Below are 17251 nucleotides of genomic sequence, written 5' to 3'. Positions count from 1 at the left end.
TTTCCTTTTTTATAAAGTAGAAATAATAATACTTACCTTGTAGGATTATTGTAAGGCTTAACTGAGATCATGAATGTAAAAAAACTTAGGACTGGACTTGGCATATAATAAGCATTCAATAGCTATTAGTTGTAGGAAGGTAAGCTTTTTTTCCTTCTCCAGACCTTATACTCCCTCCTGATTACCATGCTCTCACCTTCGTGGCTTTGCCTAATCATTTCACCTCCAGCCAGAGAGATCACTGGTAGTAAGGAAGTTAGGGGATTACTGTAATAAATATTATGCTAAAATTCTAGGTCTTTCACCATAATAAAGAGAAAATCATTTGGTTTTCAAACCTTGGTATTACTGGGTAAAATTATAACTGAAATTTTGACTGCCCTATCAAACTACTTTTTCTCTTCTGCCCTCTTGATCAAGTAATCATTTTACTTCTGGAAAACTTTCTATTAACAAACAAGATAATATTCTTTTTATAGGCTAGATACACAGGACATATAGTAGAATTTTATCATACGCAAGCTCAGAATGGCAATCATGAAGACAAGCTACAAAGTTTTCTTGATGAGTTATCACTTAAAGTAGGTAACAGTTAAATCTTACATTAAAACCAAAATATGAAGATCTAAATTATGAAATGATAACATAATCTGTCAAGCCATTTGTGTAGTGTTCTTTTAAATAGTAATTTCCTCAATACATTTTTAAATTTAATTTATAAAAATAAAACCTACTAGCTTTTGCCCAAAGTAAAGATATCATCTCAAACTATCTTAGCAAAACTAAATAGCATTCTGTTTTGCTAAGCGATAATGTGTTACTCATGTGAGGTTATAAATTTAGTCTTTTCTATTTAACTATGCTGAGGGTAGCTGCTTCTAGGAAGACCTCTTTAAAATAATAGAAAGTAGGCCAGGCATGGTGCCTAATGCCTATAATCCCAGCACTCTGGGAGACCAAGATGGGTAGATTACCTGAGCTCAAATTTCAAGATCTACCTGAGCCAGAGTGAGACCTCGTCTCTTAAAAATAGCGGGGCTGTGGTGGGCACCTGTAGTCCCACCTACCCGGGCGGGTAAAGCAAGAGAATTGCTTGAGCCCAAGAGTTTGAGGTTGCTATGAGCTATGATGCCATGGCACTGTACTAAGGGTGACAAAGTGCAGCTCCGTTTCAAAAAAAAAAAAAAAATAGAAAGTATTTATAACGATACGGTAAGGGTATGACAGTATAACATATATATAGTATATAGTACAGGTTGAATATCCCTAATCTGAAAATCCAAAATGCTTCAGAATTTGAAACTTTTTGAGTGACAACACACTACCACCAGTGGAAAATTCCACACCTGACCTTATGTGACCAGTCACAGTCCAAACTTCGTTTCATGTATCAGAGTTAAAAAATTACCTTCAGGCAATGCGATAAGTTGTATATGAAATATAAATGAATTTCACGTTTAGACTTAGATCCCATCCCCCAGATAATCTCTTTGTCTATGCAAAAGTTCCAAAATCTGAAAAAAATCCAAAATTCAAAATACTTGTGGTCCCAAGCATTTTCAGATAAGATACTCTCAACCTGTACAAAAACATGTCATAACATGGTTTATTTATTTTCTTTAAACTAATCTCTAAAAAATTAGGATTTAAATAAATAAAAACTGAGAACATTAAAGATTAAACCAGTGTTAAACTGTTCTTTTTTTTAATGGGGTGTTGATAAGTGGATTTGAGCCGATGTTTATGAGCTTTGCATTGAAAATTTGCTTTCTCTTACAGCCTGCTGATCTTAAGAAGAGAATAGAGTCCTTAATTGACCGGGACTACATGGAAAGAGATAAAGAAAATCCAAATCAGTACAACTATATTGCATAAAATGTTGGCCTTGGAGCACTTGGTGTCATATGCAGTAGCCAGTGGATAAACTAACCTATTGATGCTGTATTATTTGACTTCTTTTATACTACCAATGACCAAACGAAGCAGTATAATTAATGGAAATAGTTGAGTGCACTTTTTCTCAGTGGTTAACATGCCCATTTTAAAGAGTAATACTTAACTTTAAGAAGAATGTTTTTGAACTCTTTGACTCTTTGCATGTTATTTAGTATGATGTGCAGAAAACACTTAAGAAAGTACCTGGTCTTCATGATTCCTTTTTGGAACTGGGGAAGAGGTCCCTATGGCTGTTAAAAGGGAGGGGGGTTCTTATACACCGTTAATTATGAAGCAAAAGGTTTATTTGCTTAAAATGTCATTTAAAGATACTTAAACTGCATGCAAACTTTATTTACTGTACAGAGTTCTGGATGTATTTATCAAATAGAAAAACCACCCTTGACTTGGTTGTTCACCTGTTTTGTGATTTCCCTTGAAAAGAAAAATAAGTTGTCATAGCTATTGATATTTTATTAGGTAATGTTCTGTTACACTGAAAGGGATTTTTTAAAAACTTATTTGGAAACAAGTTTTCAAGTAAGGGGATAGTTGCTTACATAATATCTTATATACTCACATCCTGAAATTTCTCATTTAAGAGTATGGGATGTGTGTATATGGTTTATCCCCTGAGTTTACTGTGCTGATTAACAAGTACTTAAAAAATAGATAAAATAGAAATTTGCTGATCAGTGGTACTAGAGGAACATCTTAAGAGAAAAATCCAACTCTTTCTTTATATTAAAAATGAATACAATAAGAAAATTGCAAAAGAGACCAAAATCAACATGTTTTATAAGTCATTACAGGAACGAAAACTCATCAACTAGTTTTCAACATACTTTAGACTTTAATTGTTGTTTGGACAGTTTTGTCTTTAACTTGGACCAATTGTAGATCGTTACAGGTTTCCTAGGAGTTAACATTCCTGTTTTCTCTACCAAAGTTTTTCTTTTTGAAAGCATCCCAACTCTTTGTTGATAAATAAGCCTTTCCTATCATCTTTATTTTTACTTCCTAAAACCATAGACATAAAGGTCCTCTCTCATTTTCCCTAATTGGGAATTTGAAATTCTGTATCCTGCTGATCATCTTCTTTCTTTCAAAATTGCTTGAAGTTCAAAGATCTCTTAGCCACTGGACATCTACTTTTCACAGGAGTCCCAGGATTGTTTATATGTAGAAAATGGCAAAAGCATTGTTTTCAAATTGATAATGTGAGTAAAGGGATTCTCTTTACCATCAGTGGTGTATTGTTTTTGTTTTGCTTCCTTGTTTGTACTTCCTTGAAGGTTTGAAGGGAATTTGTTCATGGAGGAGAAGCAGAAAATTTTGGTTTTGATTTTTAAAAATCAGAACTACCTTAATGCTTTTTCCAACAGCGAATTTCCTTGCCTGTTAGAACCATTGGGAAGAATATCTAGGTCTGAATTTTCAACTGAGGAGACTTGTTGGCTCTTGTGTCTACTATTGTTTTTTTGAGTAATCAAAGACCTGTAACTGGCCATTAAAAAATTGCTTGTTTCTTTCTAATTGCATCCACTTGCACACTGTTGTCTAACTATATGTGGTGTTTAGGATTCCTTCCTAATTCTTTTTTGAGTAGCCATTGCCTATGTTTTCTCAGCTCACTGATTTCCTTACATGAGCTCATCTGACAAGGAAATGCAGCTATTTTGTTTACCCTTTCTCCATGTTGGACCATCTACATCAGTGTTTTAATTCGTCCCTGATGGTCTCTGAGATTTGTAAACTATTACATAAGAGTCAGTAGTTACTCTAAAGCAATTTTTAGGTAGAGTTGGTCCTGTTTGGGGGAGACTCTGGATGTCACCTTCATTATCTTGAAAGTGGGTCCCTCCCTGAAGCTCATAATTTTTTTTTTTAAAACTTGATGCTGTTTCAGCTGAAAAATTAGCAAGACTATTAAAAAGTAAGTTGAGGGGGGCTGTTTACGAAATTGAAAAGTAATTGCAAACTACATTGGATAACTGACTTTCAGTTCTGTATCAGTTGAATTTTTGTGCTCTTTTCCCTGTGTACATGGTGGTTCTATTTTTCTCCAATAAAACTTTTATTTAAAAAAGGCTTCTGGAGAAGATCTTTAAAATTCAAATATTGTAAGAAAGTTTTAAAACCACAGGACTAAAAATATGCCTAATGATTTCTTTTAGTGAATTCACATTTATCAATTTTGTTATTTTTTATATTCTTTTTATTTTTGTGGTGGTTTTGTCATTATGCTGTAGGAGTATGGGAAGGGTATGGTAAAAAGGGTAATGTTCCCAGGAATCCTCAAGGTAGATAATTATTTTTCAATGTCATTTTAGAAAAATCAAGTACAAATATAAATGTTTCATATCCTCAGAGTCAAATAGGCAGTATGAAACTAGTCTAGATTTGAATTGAGGGCAGAATAAAAGATTAACTACACTTTTATTTTACATATAGCATTTGATCTACCTTTTCTGTTAATAGTTTCAGTCCTTGGCTAAATACTCTCACTGTAAGATATTCCTCAAACATTTTTGAGCCCAGTTCCTGATTCTGCTGAATGGTCTTAAAATGATATCTAGCCACACTCTTAAATTTACTGTGTATATGAGTATGCATTTCATGAGATCAGTTTAGTCAGTCACCTGTGTCTAAAGGTTTGAGAAGTTTATCTCTTAATCCTAGTGTCCATAAACCTTTTAAAATTAGCTGGGTTTTGTTTGTTTTCATGATCACACTGTTTAATGCTGTGAATGGCAGGAGTGTTATAAACATTTTCTGTTTTCTCATTTAATGGCAGAAAATTCTCATAAAATGGCAAAAAATTGTTCATTTAAAAAAATAATACTGATATGAATTTGCATAATTATGCTTTACAAAATGGTATCATTGGAAATGAATATTTTTCAGTTTCCTACCAAAAAAAAAAATCTTGCTTTCCATTTGAATAGTGAACAGATTTGCTCACCTGGAAACACTTGGTTCATATTTAATACTTGCTATTAGGAAAAAAAGGCATTTCTTCTTTTGAATGGATACACAAAATATATATAGAAATCCTTAGATGTGTAGCATAGTAAAAAAAAAAAAACTGACCTTTGGTAGAACCCTTTTTAGTTGATGTAAAATATAAGAATATGGCGTATTGGCACATTAGAACTCTATGTTTTGCAAGCTACAAAAACAATAGCGCTTCCTCAATTATTCTCTAATTCGTGTAATGAAACCCTTTAAAACCTTTTGTTTAATTTTTTAAGTTTTTTTTTTTTTTTTTGAAACAAGGTCCCAATCTGCAGTAATGTGATAATAGCTTACTGCAGCCTTGAACCCCTGAGCTCAAGTGTTGCCTTCTGCTTCAGCCTTCTGAGTAGCTAGGACTACAAACACACATGGCACCACACCTGGTTAATCTCTTTTGTTTGTGAAGATGGGGTCTTGCTATGTTGCTTAGGCTGGTCTGAAACTCTGGGCCTCAAGCTATTCTCCCACTTTGGCCTTCCAAAGTGCTAGCTTTATAGGCATGAGCCACTGTGCCTAACTACAATTTTTAAATTTTTTATTGTGGTAGAATATATAAAGTTTATAATTTTAATAATATTAAAGTATACAATTCATACAGTTAGCAGTATTACGCAATTTGATCACCATTACATAGTTTGAGAGTATCTTCATTAACCCTAAAGGAAACCCAGTACCTTTAAGCAGTCATTTTCCATTCCCCTTTTACCCAGTCTCCCAGAAACCATTAATCTTTTTCTCTCTCTGGATTTTCTTATTCTGGATATTTTCTAACAGTGGAATCAATTATGTGACCTTTTGTGTCTGGTTTCTTTCACTTAGCATGATGTTTTCAAGATTCATCATTCCTTTTCAGTACTTCATTCCTTTTTATGTCTGAATAATAGTATGTATACCCCATATTTTGTTTATGCATTCATCTCTTGTTGGACGTTTGAATGGTTTCTGTCTTTTGGCTATTGTGCATAATTCTGCTATGAAGACTTGTATACAAATACATTTTGGAGTTCCTGTTTTACAGTCTTTTAGAAATACACCCGTGAGTTAAAATGCTGTATTATGTGGTAATCCTGTGTTTAACTTATCCAGGAGCCACCAAACTGTTTTCCATGGCAACTATTCCATTTTATATTGTCACCAGCAGTGTACAGGGTTTTCAGTTTCTTCCCTGCATCAATACTTGCAGATCTTGGGGTTTTTAAGTACGTAATATTATACACATAGCCATCCTACTGAGTGTAAAGTAGTAATTCATTATGGTTTTGAATTTCACTTCCTCAATGACTAATGATGATCATCTTTTCATGTGCTTTCAGTCATTTGTACATTTTCTTTGAAAAGATGTCTTCATATCTTTTGGCCATTTTTCTTTCTTTTTTTACTTTTGAACTCGGATTTTTGGCCATTTTTTAAATAGGTAGTTTTTCTGTTGTAAGAATTCTGTAGATATTTGAGATAATAGGCCCTTGTCACAGAATGATTTGCTAATATTTTCTCCAGTTCTGTAAGTTGCCACTTGCTTGATAGTGATCTTTGCACAAAAACTTTTTTTTTTTTTTTTTTTGGTTTTTGGCCAGGGCTGGGTTTGAACCCACCACCTCCGGCATATGGGACCGGCACCCTACCCCTTGAGCCACAGGCACCGCCCTGCACAAAAACTTTTAGTTTTTCCTGGGAGCAGGACACAACTACAGCAGGGACTCTACCTAACAAATGCAAACCTTGTAACGTAATTGTTCATATCCTCACAATAATCTGAAATTTTAAAACTTTTAGTTTTAATGACATCCAGTTCATTTATTTTTCCTTCTGTTGTTTGTGCTTTTGGTGTCACATTTAAGAAACCATTACCAAATCCAAGATTATGGTTTACCCCTATATTTTCTTTTTTTTTTGGGTTTTGGCCGGGGCTAGGTTTGAACCCGCCACCTCCGGCATATGGGACCGGCGCCCTACTCCTTGAGCCACAGGCGCCGCCCTACCCCTATGTTTTCTTGTAATAGTTTTGCCATTTTATTCTTTATATTTATATCTTTGATCTCATTTCAATTAGTTATTTTATATGATAAGAGGTAAGGGTCAAACTTAATTCTTTTGCATGTGGATAACTAGTTATTCCTGGAGTATTTGTCAGAGAGGCTATTCTTACTCTCTTTCAAAATCTTGAATCATCTTGCTACCCTTGTCAAAAATAAATTAACTAAGGTGGCGCCTGTGGCTCAGTCCGTAAGGCGCCGGCCCCATATACCGAGGGTGGCAGGTTCAAACCCTGCCCTGGCTGAACTGCAACCAAAAAATAGCCGGGCGTTATGGCGGGTGCCTGTAGTCCCAGCTACTTGGGAGGTTGAGGCAAGAGAATCACTTAAGCCCAGGAGTTGGAGGTTGCTGTGAGCTGTGTGATGCCATAGCACTCTACCGAGGGCCATAAAGTGAGACTCTGTCTCTACAAAAAAATAAATAAATTAACTATAGTTATATAATTTTATTTCTGGACTCTGAATTCTGTTCTTCTATATGTTAGTTATTATGCTAGTATTATACCATTTTGATTACTATAGCTTCTTAGTAAATTTTGAAATCAGGAAATGTGAGTCATCCATCTTTTACAAAATTGTTTTAACTATTTGGATCTATTACTCAACAATCCCATTTGAATTTTAGGATCAGCTTTTCCATTTCTGCCAAAAAGGCCATTGAGATTTTTGTAGGGATTGCATTGAATCTATAAATCACTTTGGGGAGTATTGTCATCTTAACAATATTAAATCTTCTAATCCATGGACATAATGTGTCTTTCTGTTTTAAATCTTTTTAAAATTTCTTTCAGCTAGGTACAGTGGCACATACGTATAATCCCAGCTATTCAGAAAGGTGAGGCAGGAGGATTGCTTGAGCCTAGGAGTTCAAGAACAGCCTGGGCAGAATAGCAAGACCCTGTCTCTTAAAATAATAATAAAATGTTTCTTTTCCATAAAGTTTTATACTTCTCCAAGTACAAGTCCTATACTATCTCCCTGGTTAAATACATACCTGTTTTATTCTTTTTGATACTATCATAAATGAAATTATTTCATCTTAGTTATCTACTTTCTTTCAGTAAAGTTTTGTGTTTTTCAGTATATAGTTCATAGTAATTTTTTATAATCCTTTTTACTTCTGCAGGGTCAATTAAATTTACTTTTAATTTCTGGTTTTAGTAATTTGAGCCTTTTTTAAATATAGCTAGAAGTTTGTCAATTTTGTTGATCTTTTCAAAGAACCAACTTTTTTGGTAAGTGACACCCAGATAAAAAGTTTTAAAACTCAACTTTTAATTTTTTTAATTTTCTCTTTGGTTTTTCCATTGTCCATTTCATTTGCCTCTGCTATGGTCAGGGCCAGGTTTGAACTCACCACCCTTGGTATATGGGGCTGGTGCCCTACTCACAGGTGCCGCCCTCTCCTATGATTTTTATTTACTTCCTTCTGCTAGTTTGACATTTTTATTTGTTTTGGTTTTTATTTATTTTTTTTTGAGACAGAGTTTCACTACATCACCCTTGGTAGAGTACTGTGGCATCACAGCTCACAGCAACCTCAAACTCTTGGGCTTAAGTGATTCCCTTGCCTCAGCCTCCCAACTAGCTGGGACTACAGGCATCTGCCACAATGCCTGGCTATTTTTGTTGTAGTTGTTGTTGTTTGGCAGACCCGGGCTGGATTTGAAACCTCCAGCCCTGGTGTATGTGGCCGGTGCCCTAACCACTGTGCAACAGGTGCCAAGCCTTGTTTTGGTTTTTAAAGTATAAAATTAGCTATCGATTTGAGATCTATCCTTTTTTTTGGTAGTTTTTGGCCGGGGCTGGGTTTGAATCCGCCACCTCCGGCATATGGGGCTGGCGCCCACTCCTCTAAGCCACAGGTGCCACTGAAATCTATCCTTTTTAATGTAGGCATTCACTGCTATAAATTTTCCTCTAAGCACTGTTTTTACTGTATCTCATAGATTTTGATATGTTGTTTTCATTTTAATTCGTATCAAAGAATTTTCTAATATTCATTGTAATTTTTTTACCTATTAGTTTAAGAATGTATTAATTTCCACATTTTGTGAATTTTTTAGTTTTCTGTTACTGATTTCTAATTTCATTCCATTGTCAGAGAAGATACTGTGTGTGATTTCAGTCTTTAAATTTATTAAGACTTCTGTGGTCTAACATGGTTTAACTCAGATAATGTTCCATGTGGAGTTGAGAAGAATATGTAGTCTTCTCTTCATATGGAATGTTCTATATGTTTGCTAAGTCAAGTAGTCTAATTTTATCTATTACTGATTTTGCTTCATGTATTTTGGGACACTGTTAGGTGTGTGTTTGCGACTATTATATATTCTTGGTAGAGTTATAAATTGCTGTTCCTTGTATCTTATAATAATACAGTTTTTTACTTAATATTTTATCTGATATTAGTAGAGTAACCTTCGCTGTCTTTTTTTTACTATTTGCATGCAGCATTTTTTCTGTCCTTTCTCTTTAAACCTATTTGTGTCTTAGAATTCAAGTGAGTCTCATCTAGATGGTGTATAGTTAGATCATGTTAATCCATTCTGCGAATATCTGCCTTTTGAAATTAAGTGGTTTAGTCCTTTTATTCATTATTTATTTTTGTTTGTTTTTGTAGAGATGGAGATTTACTGTGTTGCCTAGGCTGGTCTTGAACTCCTGACCTAAAGGGATCTTCCTGCCTTGGACCTCCCAAAGTGCTAGGATTACCTGGCCAGTTTAATTTTTTTACATTTAAAATAATAATTACTAGTGAAGAAGGACTTTTGCCTTTTTGAGATTTATTTTTTATGTATCTGATGTCTTCTTCATTCGCCTCATGGGTTTTAGATGGAAACTGCATTTTTGCTTGTACATTTGTTCTAAGGTTGAATTTATAGCTTTATAACCTTTAACATCTAGTAGAGATAAGCTTATTGACTAGTAAACCCAGAGAGAATGAAAATTGTGTGTCTGCATTATATTTAATGCTGACAACTCTGAAGATGTTTAGGAATTTCTTTTCCTTTTTTAACTAAACCAACAATATTCGTATTTACCAAAGATTATGAATTTGAAAAGCATTTGGGGGGATTAGGTTTTTTTATATTTCCTGAGAGAATACTTAATTTATATAAGTGTTATTTTTCTTTAAGCCAATTAAATAGAGCGTGTTTACATACTAATTTTGGCAATACTATCCAGAGGTAGAAAAACATGTTTACATAGACATAAACCTATACATGCAAACAGATTTTACAGCTTTTGTTTTAAAATTTTAGGCATGTGTCAAGTGTAATAATATAAAATCGCTAGTTTGTAAAAGAATAGCTAGGTTTAATTTATGTTCCTGGTAGATGGAATAAGTTAAGGGTATGTACTCAGATGGCTAAGGTTTTTTACCAATATTTCTTTTGTTAGATTTTTGAGATGGAGTCTGTTCGTCACCCTCAGTAGAGTGTGGTGGCGTCACAGCTCACAAAACCTAAAACTCTTAGGCTTAAACATTCTCTTGCCTCAGCATCCCAAGTAGCTGGGACTACAGGGACCCACCACAACGTCCGGCTATTTTTTTAAGAGACAAGGTCTCACTGTGGCTCAGGCTGGTCTCAAACTCATCAGCTCAGGCAGTCTACCTGGCTCGGCTTCCCAGAGTGCTAGGATTACAGGCATGAGCCACCGCGCCCAGTGAATATTTGTGAAAAAGATTTAAGATTTTCATCTGCCCAGATTCCAAATAGCTTCTTTTTTTCTCCCTCTGGGCAGAGTCATCTCCCTGAGATTTGTTTCTTTGTTGTTGTTGTGTTTTGAGACAGAGTCTCACTTTGTCAACCTCGGTAGAGTGCAGTGGCATCACAGCTCAGAGCAACCTCAAACTCTCGGGCTTAAGCGATTCTCTTACCTCAGCCTCCCAAGTAACTGGGACTACAGGCGCCTGCCACAACACCCAGCTATTTTCTTCTAGAGAGGAGTTCTTGCTCTTGCTCAGATTGGTCTTGAACTCCTGAGCTCAGTCAGTCCACCTGCCTCAGCCTTCCCGAGTGCTAGGATTACAGGTGTGAACCATCTCACTCAGCCACAGATTTGTATCTTATTTTTTCCTTTTTTCATTTTTTTTTTTCCTGAAGCAGAGTCTCACTGTGTTGCCCTTGGTAGAGTGCTGTGGTGTCACAGCTCACAGCAACCTTCAACTCTTTGTTTGTAGTTGTCATTGTTGTTTGGCAGGCCCGGGCTGGATTCGAACCTGCCAGCCCTGGTGTATGTGGCTGGCGCAGTAGCCACTGAGCTACAGGCCCTGAGCCACAGATTTGTATCTTAAAAGAGATAGCCCTCGGGCTCTACAGAAAACGGAGGTAGAAAACTTACATCTCAAGGCACATAGGAAGGATGACAGTTCTCTTCTATAAAGAATCTTGTAGTGTACTTTCCTATCATCACATGACAGTCTTATGGAGGTCCATGTACTAAATTTTTAGGTGAACGACTAAAGATATCTAGGGGCTGTCTGAATGCCTCCAAAGCCCATCTGAATTGATAAAATATCCAGTTAATTTCCAATTAGATACCCAATTAGCCTTGTTTTCTCAACCTCAGGTTTCCAGTGTCCTTGGGTCTCTTTAAGATTAGGGGACCTGAGTGGCGCCTGTGGCTCAGTTGGTAAGGTGCCGGCCCCATATACCGAGGGTGGCGGGTTCAAACCCGGCCCTGGCTGAACTGCAACCAAAAAATAGCTGGGCGTTGTGGTGGGCGCCTGTAGTCCCAGCTACTCAAGAGGCTGAGGCAAGAGAATCGCTTAAGCCCTGGAGTTGGAGGTTGCTGTGAGCTGTGTGAGGCCACAGCACTCTACCAAGGGCCATAAAGTGAGACTCTGTCTCTACAAAAAAAAAAAAAGATTAGGGGACCTGAAGTTCAAATGAGGGGCTTCAGTGGGAAGGGAAAAGGTCTGGCTGGGGTGGACAGAGGGATTGAGGAGGGTAAGGGTTTGGAAGGGAACAGAAGAAGTTCAAAGGAACTGAATTAGTTCAAGATGAAAGAGGAAGAAGGAACAGAAGCAATGGGGTTTTGGAAGCAGTTTGGGGAGAGCTTTAGTTTTCTGAAGAAGCCAGTGAAGTTTCAAATTATTAAATAAGCAAAATTATGTCAAGAAGGAGGTAGACACAGTTGGCAAAGCATATAACCTTCAGGGGTTCAAAGAAGGAGTTTAAGCTGACTGAGGTTCTTCTGGGAGGAACAGAATCAAAACAAAAAATAGTCCTAGATACAGCCCTCGCAAGATCCAGCATCACTCCCTAAGATAACCAAAAGAAAGACTGAGAGAATCTCCCAGAGAGCTCACAATAGTTTGTAGGATCTTAGCCCCAAATAGGGGGCAACCTATATTTCTAGGCCACATTTTGAGAGGCCCACAACCTTTCAGTTGGCCTACCTGCAAGCAGAGGCCTAATAACATGCGTTTCCTGACAGAAAACCAAGTTATGGTCTCAGGACACAAGATGAGACAAAACACCTATTTCTGAGAGGCAAAGGATCAATCCAAATGGGTTGTCCCCAAGCCAGAGTCACACTGGAAAGAATTACTTTTTATAAGTGTTTTGTTTTTGTTTTTTCCTGCTAATCTGAGGTTTGGAAAGGGAGGGACAGGGAGAAATTTTTGCCTTTCTCTCCTGACCAGGCACTAATTATAGGCAGATCCAGGAGATCTGACTTTGATAATCATTCTTACCCTTGGGCAGTTGCTATCAGTTTTCCCAGGATCCCATTGGTAGATTCCAGAGTAAGGGGGGTACCCCAGACATCCTGTCCTCATCCCCAGAAACTCTAGGGGAGAAAAAAATAATTTTCTCTCTACTCTTCGTAGTTGTTAGTTGGAATGGATCTTGTAACAAAAGACATACCAACAAGAGAAAAACAGTTGAATTGCACGTAGGACAGTCCCCCACCTCACCTGTGGAGGATGTGTTCCAAGATGCCCAGTGGCTGTCTGAAAGCTCAGATAGTACAGAACCCCATATATATTGTATTTTCTTATACATACATTACTATAGTTTTGTTTTTTTAGAGACAGAGTCTCACTTTATTGCCCTCGGTAGAGTGCTGTAGCATCACAGCTCACAGCAACCTCCAACTCCTGGGCTTAGGCGATCCTCTTGCCTCAGCCTCCCAAGTAGCTGGGACTAAAGGTGCCCGCCACAACGCCTGGCTATTTTTTTGTTGCAGTTTGGCCGGGGCTGGCTTTGAACCCACCACCCTTGATATATAAGGCTGGTGCACTACCCACTGAGCCACAGGCACCACCCATAATTTTTTTTTTTTTTTGTGAGACAGAGTCTCACTTTATTGCCCTAGGTAGATGCCATGGCATCACAGTTCACAGCAACCACAAACTTTTGGGCTTAAGCGAGTCTCTTGCCTCAGCCTCCCAAGTAGCTGGGATTACAGGCACCTGCCACAACACCCGGCCATTTTTTGATTATAGTTGTCATTGTTTGGCAGGCCAGGCTGGATTTGAACCCATCAGCTCCGGTGTATGTGGCTGATGCCCGAGCTGCTGAGCTACAGGTGCTGAGCCTATTCCTATAATTTTAATATATAAATTAAACATAATAAAAAGTTAACAACAGCAATAATATTAGAACAATTATAATACTATGCCAGTATCACTACTGTTGTGCTTTGGGGCCATTACTAAGTAAAATAAGGGTTACTTGAATAACATTGACACTCAGTCTGTTAACTGAGATGGCTACTACGTGACCAACAGGTGAGTAGCATATACAGCATGGAAATGCTGGACAAAGGTATGACTCGTGTCCCAGGAGGGATGGAGCAGGATAGCATGAGATTTCATCATACTCCTCAGAACGGCGTGTAATTTATTTTATTTTATTTTTTCATTTTTGAGACAGTCTCACTTTGTTACCTTCGGTAGAGTGCTGTGGCATCATAGCTCACAGCAACCTCAAACTCCTGGGCTCAGGTGATTCTCTTCCCTTAGCCTCCCTAGTAGCTGGGACTGCAGGCACCTGCCACAATACTTGGCTATTTTTAGAGATGGGGTCTTGCTCTGGCTCAGGCTGGTCTCTAACTAGTGAGTACAGGCAATCCACCCGGCCTATGGCATGCAATTTAAAACTTCAGAATTGTTTGCCTCTAAAATTCTCTACTATTTTGGGATCATAGTTGACCATGGGTAACAGAAACTGGAGAAGCCAAAACTACAGGTAAGAGGGGACTATTGTATATCTCATATATACCCAGAGAAAGATGAGTAAATCTCCCCTTCTTTTGTGTTTAATTGATTTCTTATAGTATACTGTTTTGATTCCCTTCTCATTTCTACATTATCTTTTAGTTTTATTCTTAGTGGTTATGATTGACACCTTAAACTTATAACATTAATTGTGAATTAATAATTTCAATAGAACTTACAAAAACTGTGCTTTTATACAGCTCCTCCCCTTCTCCTTCATGTAGTTATTTTCATAAACTACATCTTTTTACATTGTGTGCCCATTAAAAGATATGTAATCTTTCTCATGTTTCAGAAATACCCGTTGAGGCAGTCTTAAGTTGAGAGTAATATAAATATCAGAGTGAGTTGTTCTTAGATATTCAGTTGTTTTGTGTAAATAATCAACAACTACAGGCCCACAAGAGAGAAAAATACAAATTCGAGGAGGGGGTAGGGGGGGCTCAGTAAGTTCCCACCTATCAGGTACAATGTAGGGGTATATGGCACACTTCCTGGAAAAAGGACTAAACTACAGCTTAGACTTTGGACGTGACATTACGAACACAAATAACGTAACCTAATCATATGTATCCTCATATTTGCCTGAAATAAAAAAGAAAAAAATCCCTCCTGTTTAAACATATATTCTTGTTCATTACTGTATGTCAGAAGTTATTTTTTTAAACATTTGTCAGACAGTAAGAACATATTAAGTTACAAAGACATCTATTCCTTTAGTTGATTTGTTTAAATCACTGATATGTGGATATCTTGTAAAGCCATTTCCAAAAGTTGTCATAATTTTTTCTTTAAGAAACAGTGTTTCTGGATAGGCACAGTGGCTCATGCCTGTAATCCTAGCACTCTGGGAGGCCAAGGCCAGTGGGTTGCTTGAGCTCAGGAGTTCGAGACCAGCCTGAGCAAAAGTAAGACTCCATCTCTACTATAAAGATGAAAAACTGAGGCAAGAGGATAACTTGAGCCCAAGAGTTTGAGGTTGCTGTGAGGTATGATGCCATGGCACTCTCCCAAGGGCTACAAGTGAGATTCTAGTCTCAGAGTTTTAAGAAGTGAGACTCTTGGGCGGCGCCTGTGGCTCAGTCGGTAAGGCGCCAGCCCCATATACCGAGGGTGACGGGTTCAAACCCGGCCCCGGCCAAACTGCAACCAAAAAATAGCCAGGCATTGTGGCGGGCGCCTGTAGTCCCAGCTACTCGGGAGGCTGAGGCAAGAGAATTGCTTAAGCCCAGGAGTTGGAGGTTGCTGTGAGCTGTGTGATGCCATGGCACTCTACCGAGGGCCATAAAGTGAGACTCTGTCTCTACAAAAAAAAAAAAAAAAAAAAAGAAGTGAGACTCTTAAGAAAACAAATAGGGTTTCACTCTGTTCCCTAGGCTAAAGTGCAGTGGTATGATCATAGCTCACTACAACCTTGAACTGGGCTCAAGCAATTCTGCCTCAGCCTCCTCAGTAGCTGAGGCTCGGAATACAGATGTGTCCCACCAGGCCTAACCTAGCTACAAAATTTTATTTTTCCCCAAGACAGACTCTCACTCTGTCACTCTAGGTACAGTGCCTTGGCATCAGAGCTCACAGCAACCTCAAACTCCTGGGTTTGAGCGGATACTCTTGCCTCAGATTCCCACATAGCTGGGACTATAGGCGCCTACCACAATGCCTAGCTAATTTCTCTATTTTTAGGAGAGATGGGTTCTCGCTCTTGCTTAGGCTGTTCTTGAACTCCTGAGCTCAGGTGATCCTCTTGGCTCAGCCTCCCAGAGTGCTAGAATTACAGGCTTGCTCCACTGTACCTAGCTAAAATTCTGAAAAAGAGAAGTATAGAATTTGCTGGTTTTTAAGAAAGACAACACAATTGCAAAGCAAAGGCAAATTTTCTTAGAATCAACCCTACGTAATAAATGAGACATGTCCAAAACACAAGCCACAATTCAGGCTATAAACTTGTCATCTTTAAAAGGTCTGTTTCTAATTCCTCTTTGAGTTGAGGATGATGCAGAAAGGTACTATATAAACATCTTTCCTTTGATCTTTCAAAAATACTAAATGATTTTCTTTTATGCTTAGAGATAAAAGAGTTTTGCTATGTTGCCCAGGCTGATCTCAAACTCCTAGCCTCAATCAATCCTCTTGTCTCAGCCTACCAAAGTGCTGAATTACAGATTGAAGTCACTGCACCCAGCTTCAATTTTTAATATAATTTATAAAATGTGTAAAAATCTCAAGTATCCTACTTAACATAGGTTTGCATTTGATTGTTTGAAGAGGAAATTAGATATAACAGGTCAAATGTTTTAACCAAAAACAAGAGGGCTATGAAACCCTCAAGGCTCTTTAAATTACATGGAACCTGTATCAGCCTTCTCATCTTAACTCTTGTGTAGGAATTAATAAACAAAAGATCACTTCCATTTCAGTTAAAAAGAACTAGAAAAGTTGATTGTTCCAGACTGGTATGTATAATTCCTATGTAAAACAGGTCATTACATTTCTTCATTCGAGAATGTGTATTTGGGTGGTATCAGGTTCTATTATAACACTAGAATATTCTCTTCATTTCCTTTCTAATTTATTGTTCTAAAGCAGGTCATTAGTGCGCTTTTTAAAAGAAAGGAGTAGTGAGGTGCCTGTGGCTCAAAGGAGTAGGGCGCCGGCCCCATATGCTGGAGGTGGTGGGTTCAAACCCAGCCCCAGCCAGAAACTGCAAAAAAAAAAAAAAAAAAAAGTTAAACAATAAATAAATAAATAATAAAAGAAAGGAGTAGGATGCAAGAAGCATGATGACCAAAGTAATTGATGAAACATGTTCATATACTTAAGTAAGCACTGACTAAAAGTAAAAATGGCGAATTTTATTGGGGAAAGTGAAAATAAGAATGACACTAAAACACTAAAGCTATCGTGGAAGATAGAAGGGAAAAAGGTTTGGAGTTAAAATGTATTGGCTCGGCGCCTGTAGCTCAAGCGGCTGGGGCACCAGCCACATATACCTGAGCTGGTGGGTTCGAATTCAGCCCAGCCTGCCAAACAA

General features: G+C 37.5%; 1 protein-coding gene across 1 annotated transcript in view; it reads left to right on the top strand.

The window, feature by feature from the left end:
- The window catches only part of CUL4B (cullin 4B), a 35842-nt gene extending 33395 nt beyond the window's left edge, over window positions 1-2447 (top strand). Inside the window, exon 21 of the mRNA XM_053580084.1 lies at window positions 1780-2447. Coding sequence (XP_053436059.1) covers window positions 1780-1875 — 96 coding nt within the window. The 3' untranslated portion in view covers window positions 1876-2447. The remainder of the gene's footprint in view (window positions 1-1779) is intronic.
- The last annotated feature ends 14804 nt before the right edge of the window (window positions 2448-17251 follow it).

This window comes from Nycticebus coucang, chromosome X (assembly GCF_027406575.1).
Source record: "Nycticebus coucang isolate mNycCou1 chromosome X, mNycCou1.pri, whole genome shotgun sequence".
NCBI classification, from domain to species: Eukaryota; Metazoa; Chordata; class Mammalia; order Primates; family Lorisidae; genus Nycticebus; species Nycticebus coucang.
The sequence above is the reverse complement of the archived record's forward strand: the minus strand, read 5'-3'. Positions and strand labels throughout refer to the sequence as shown.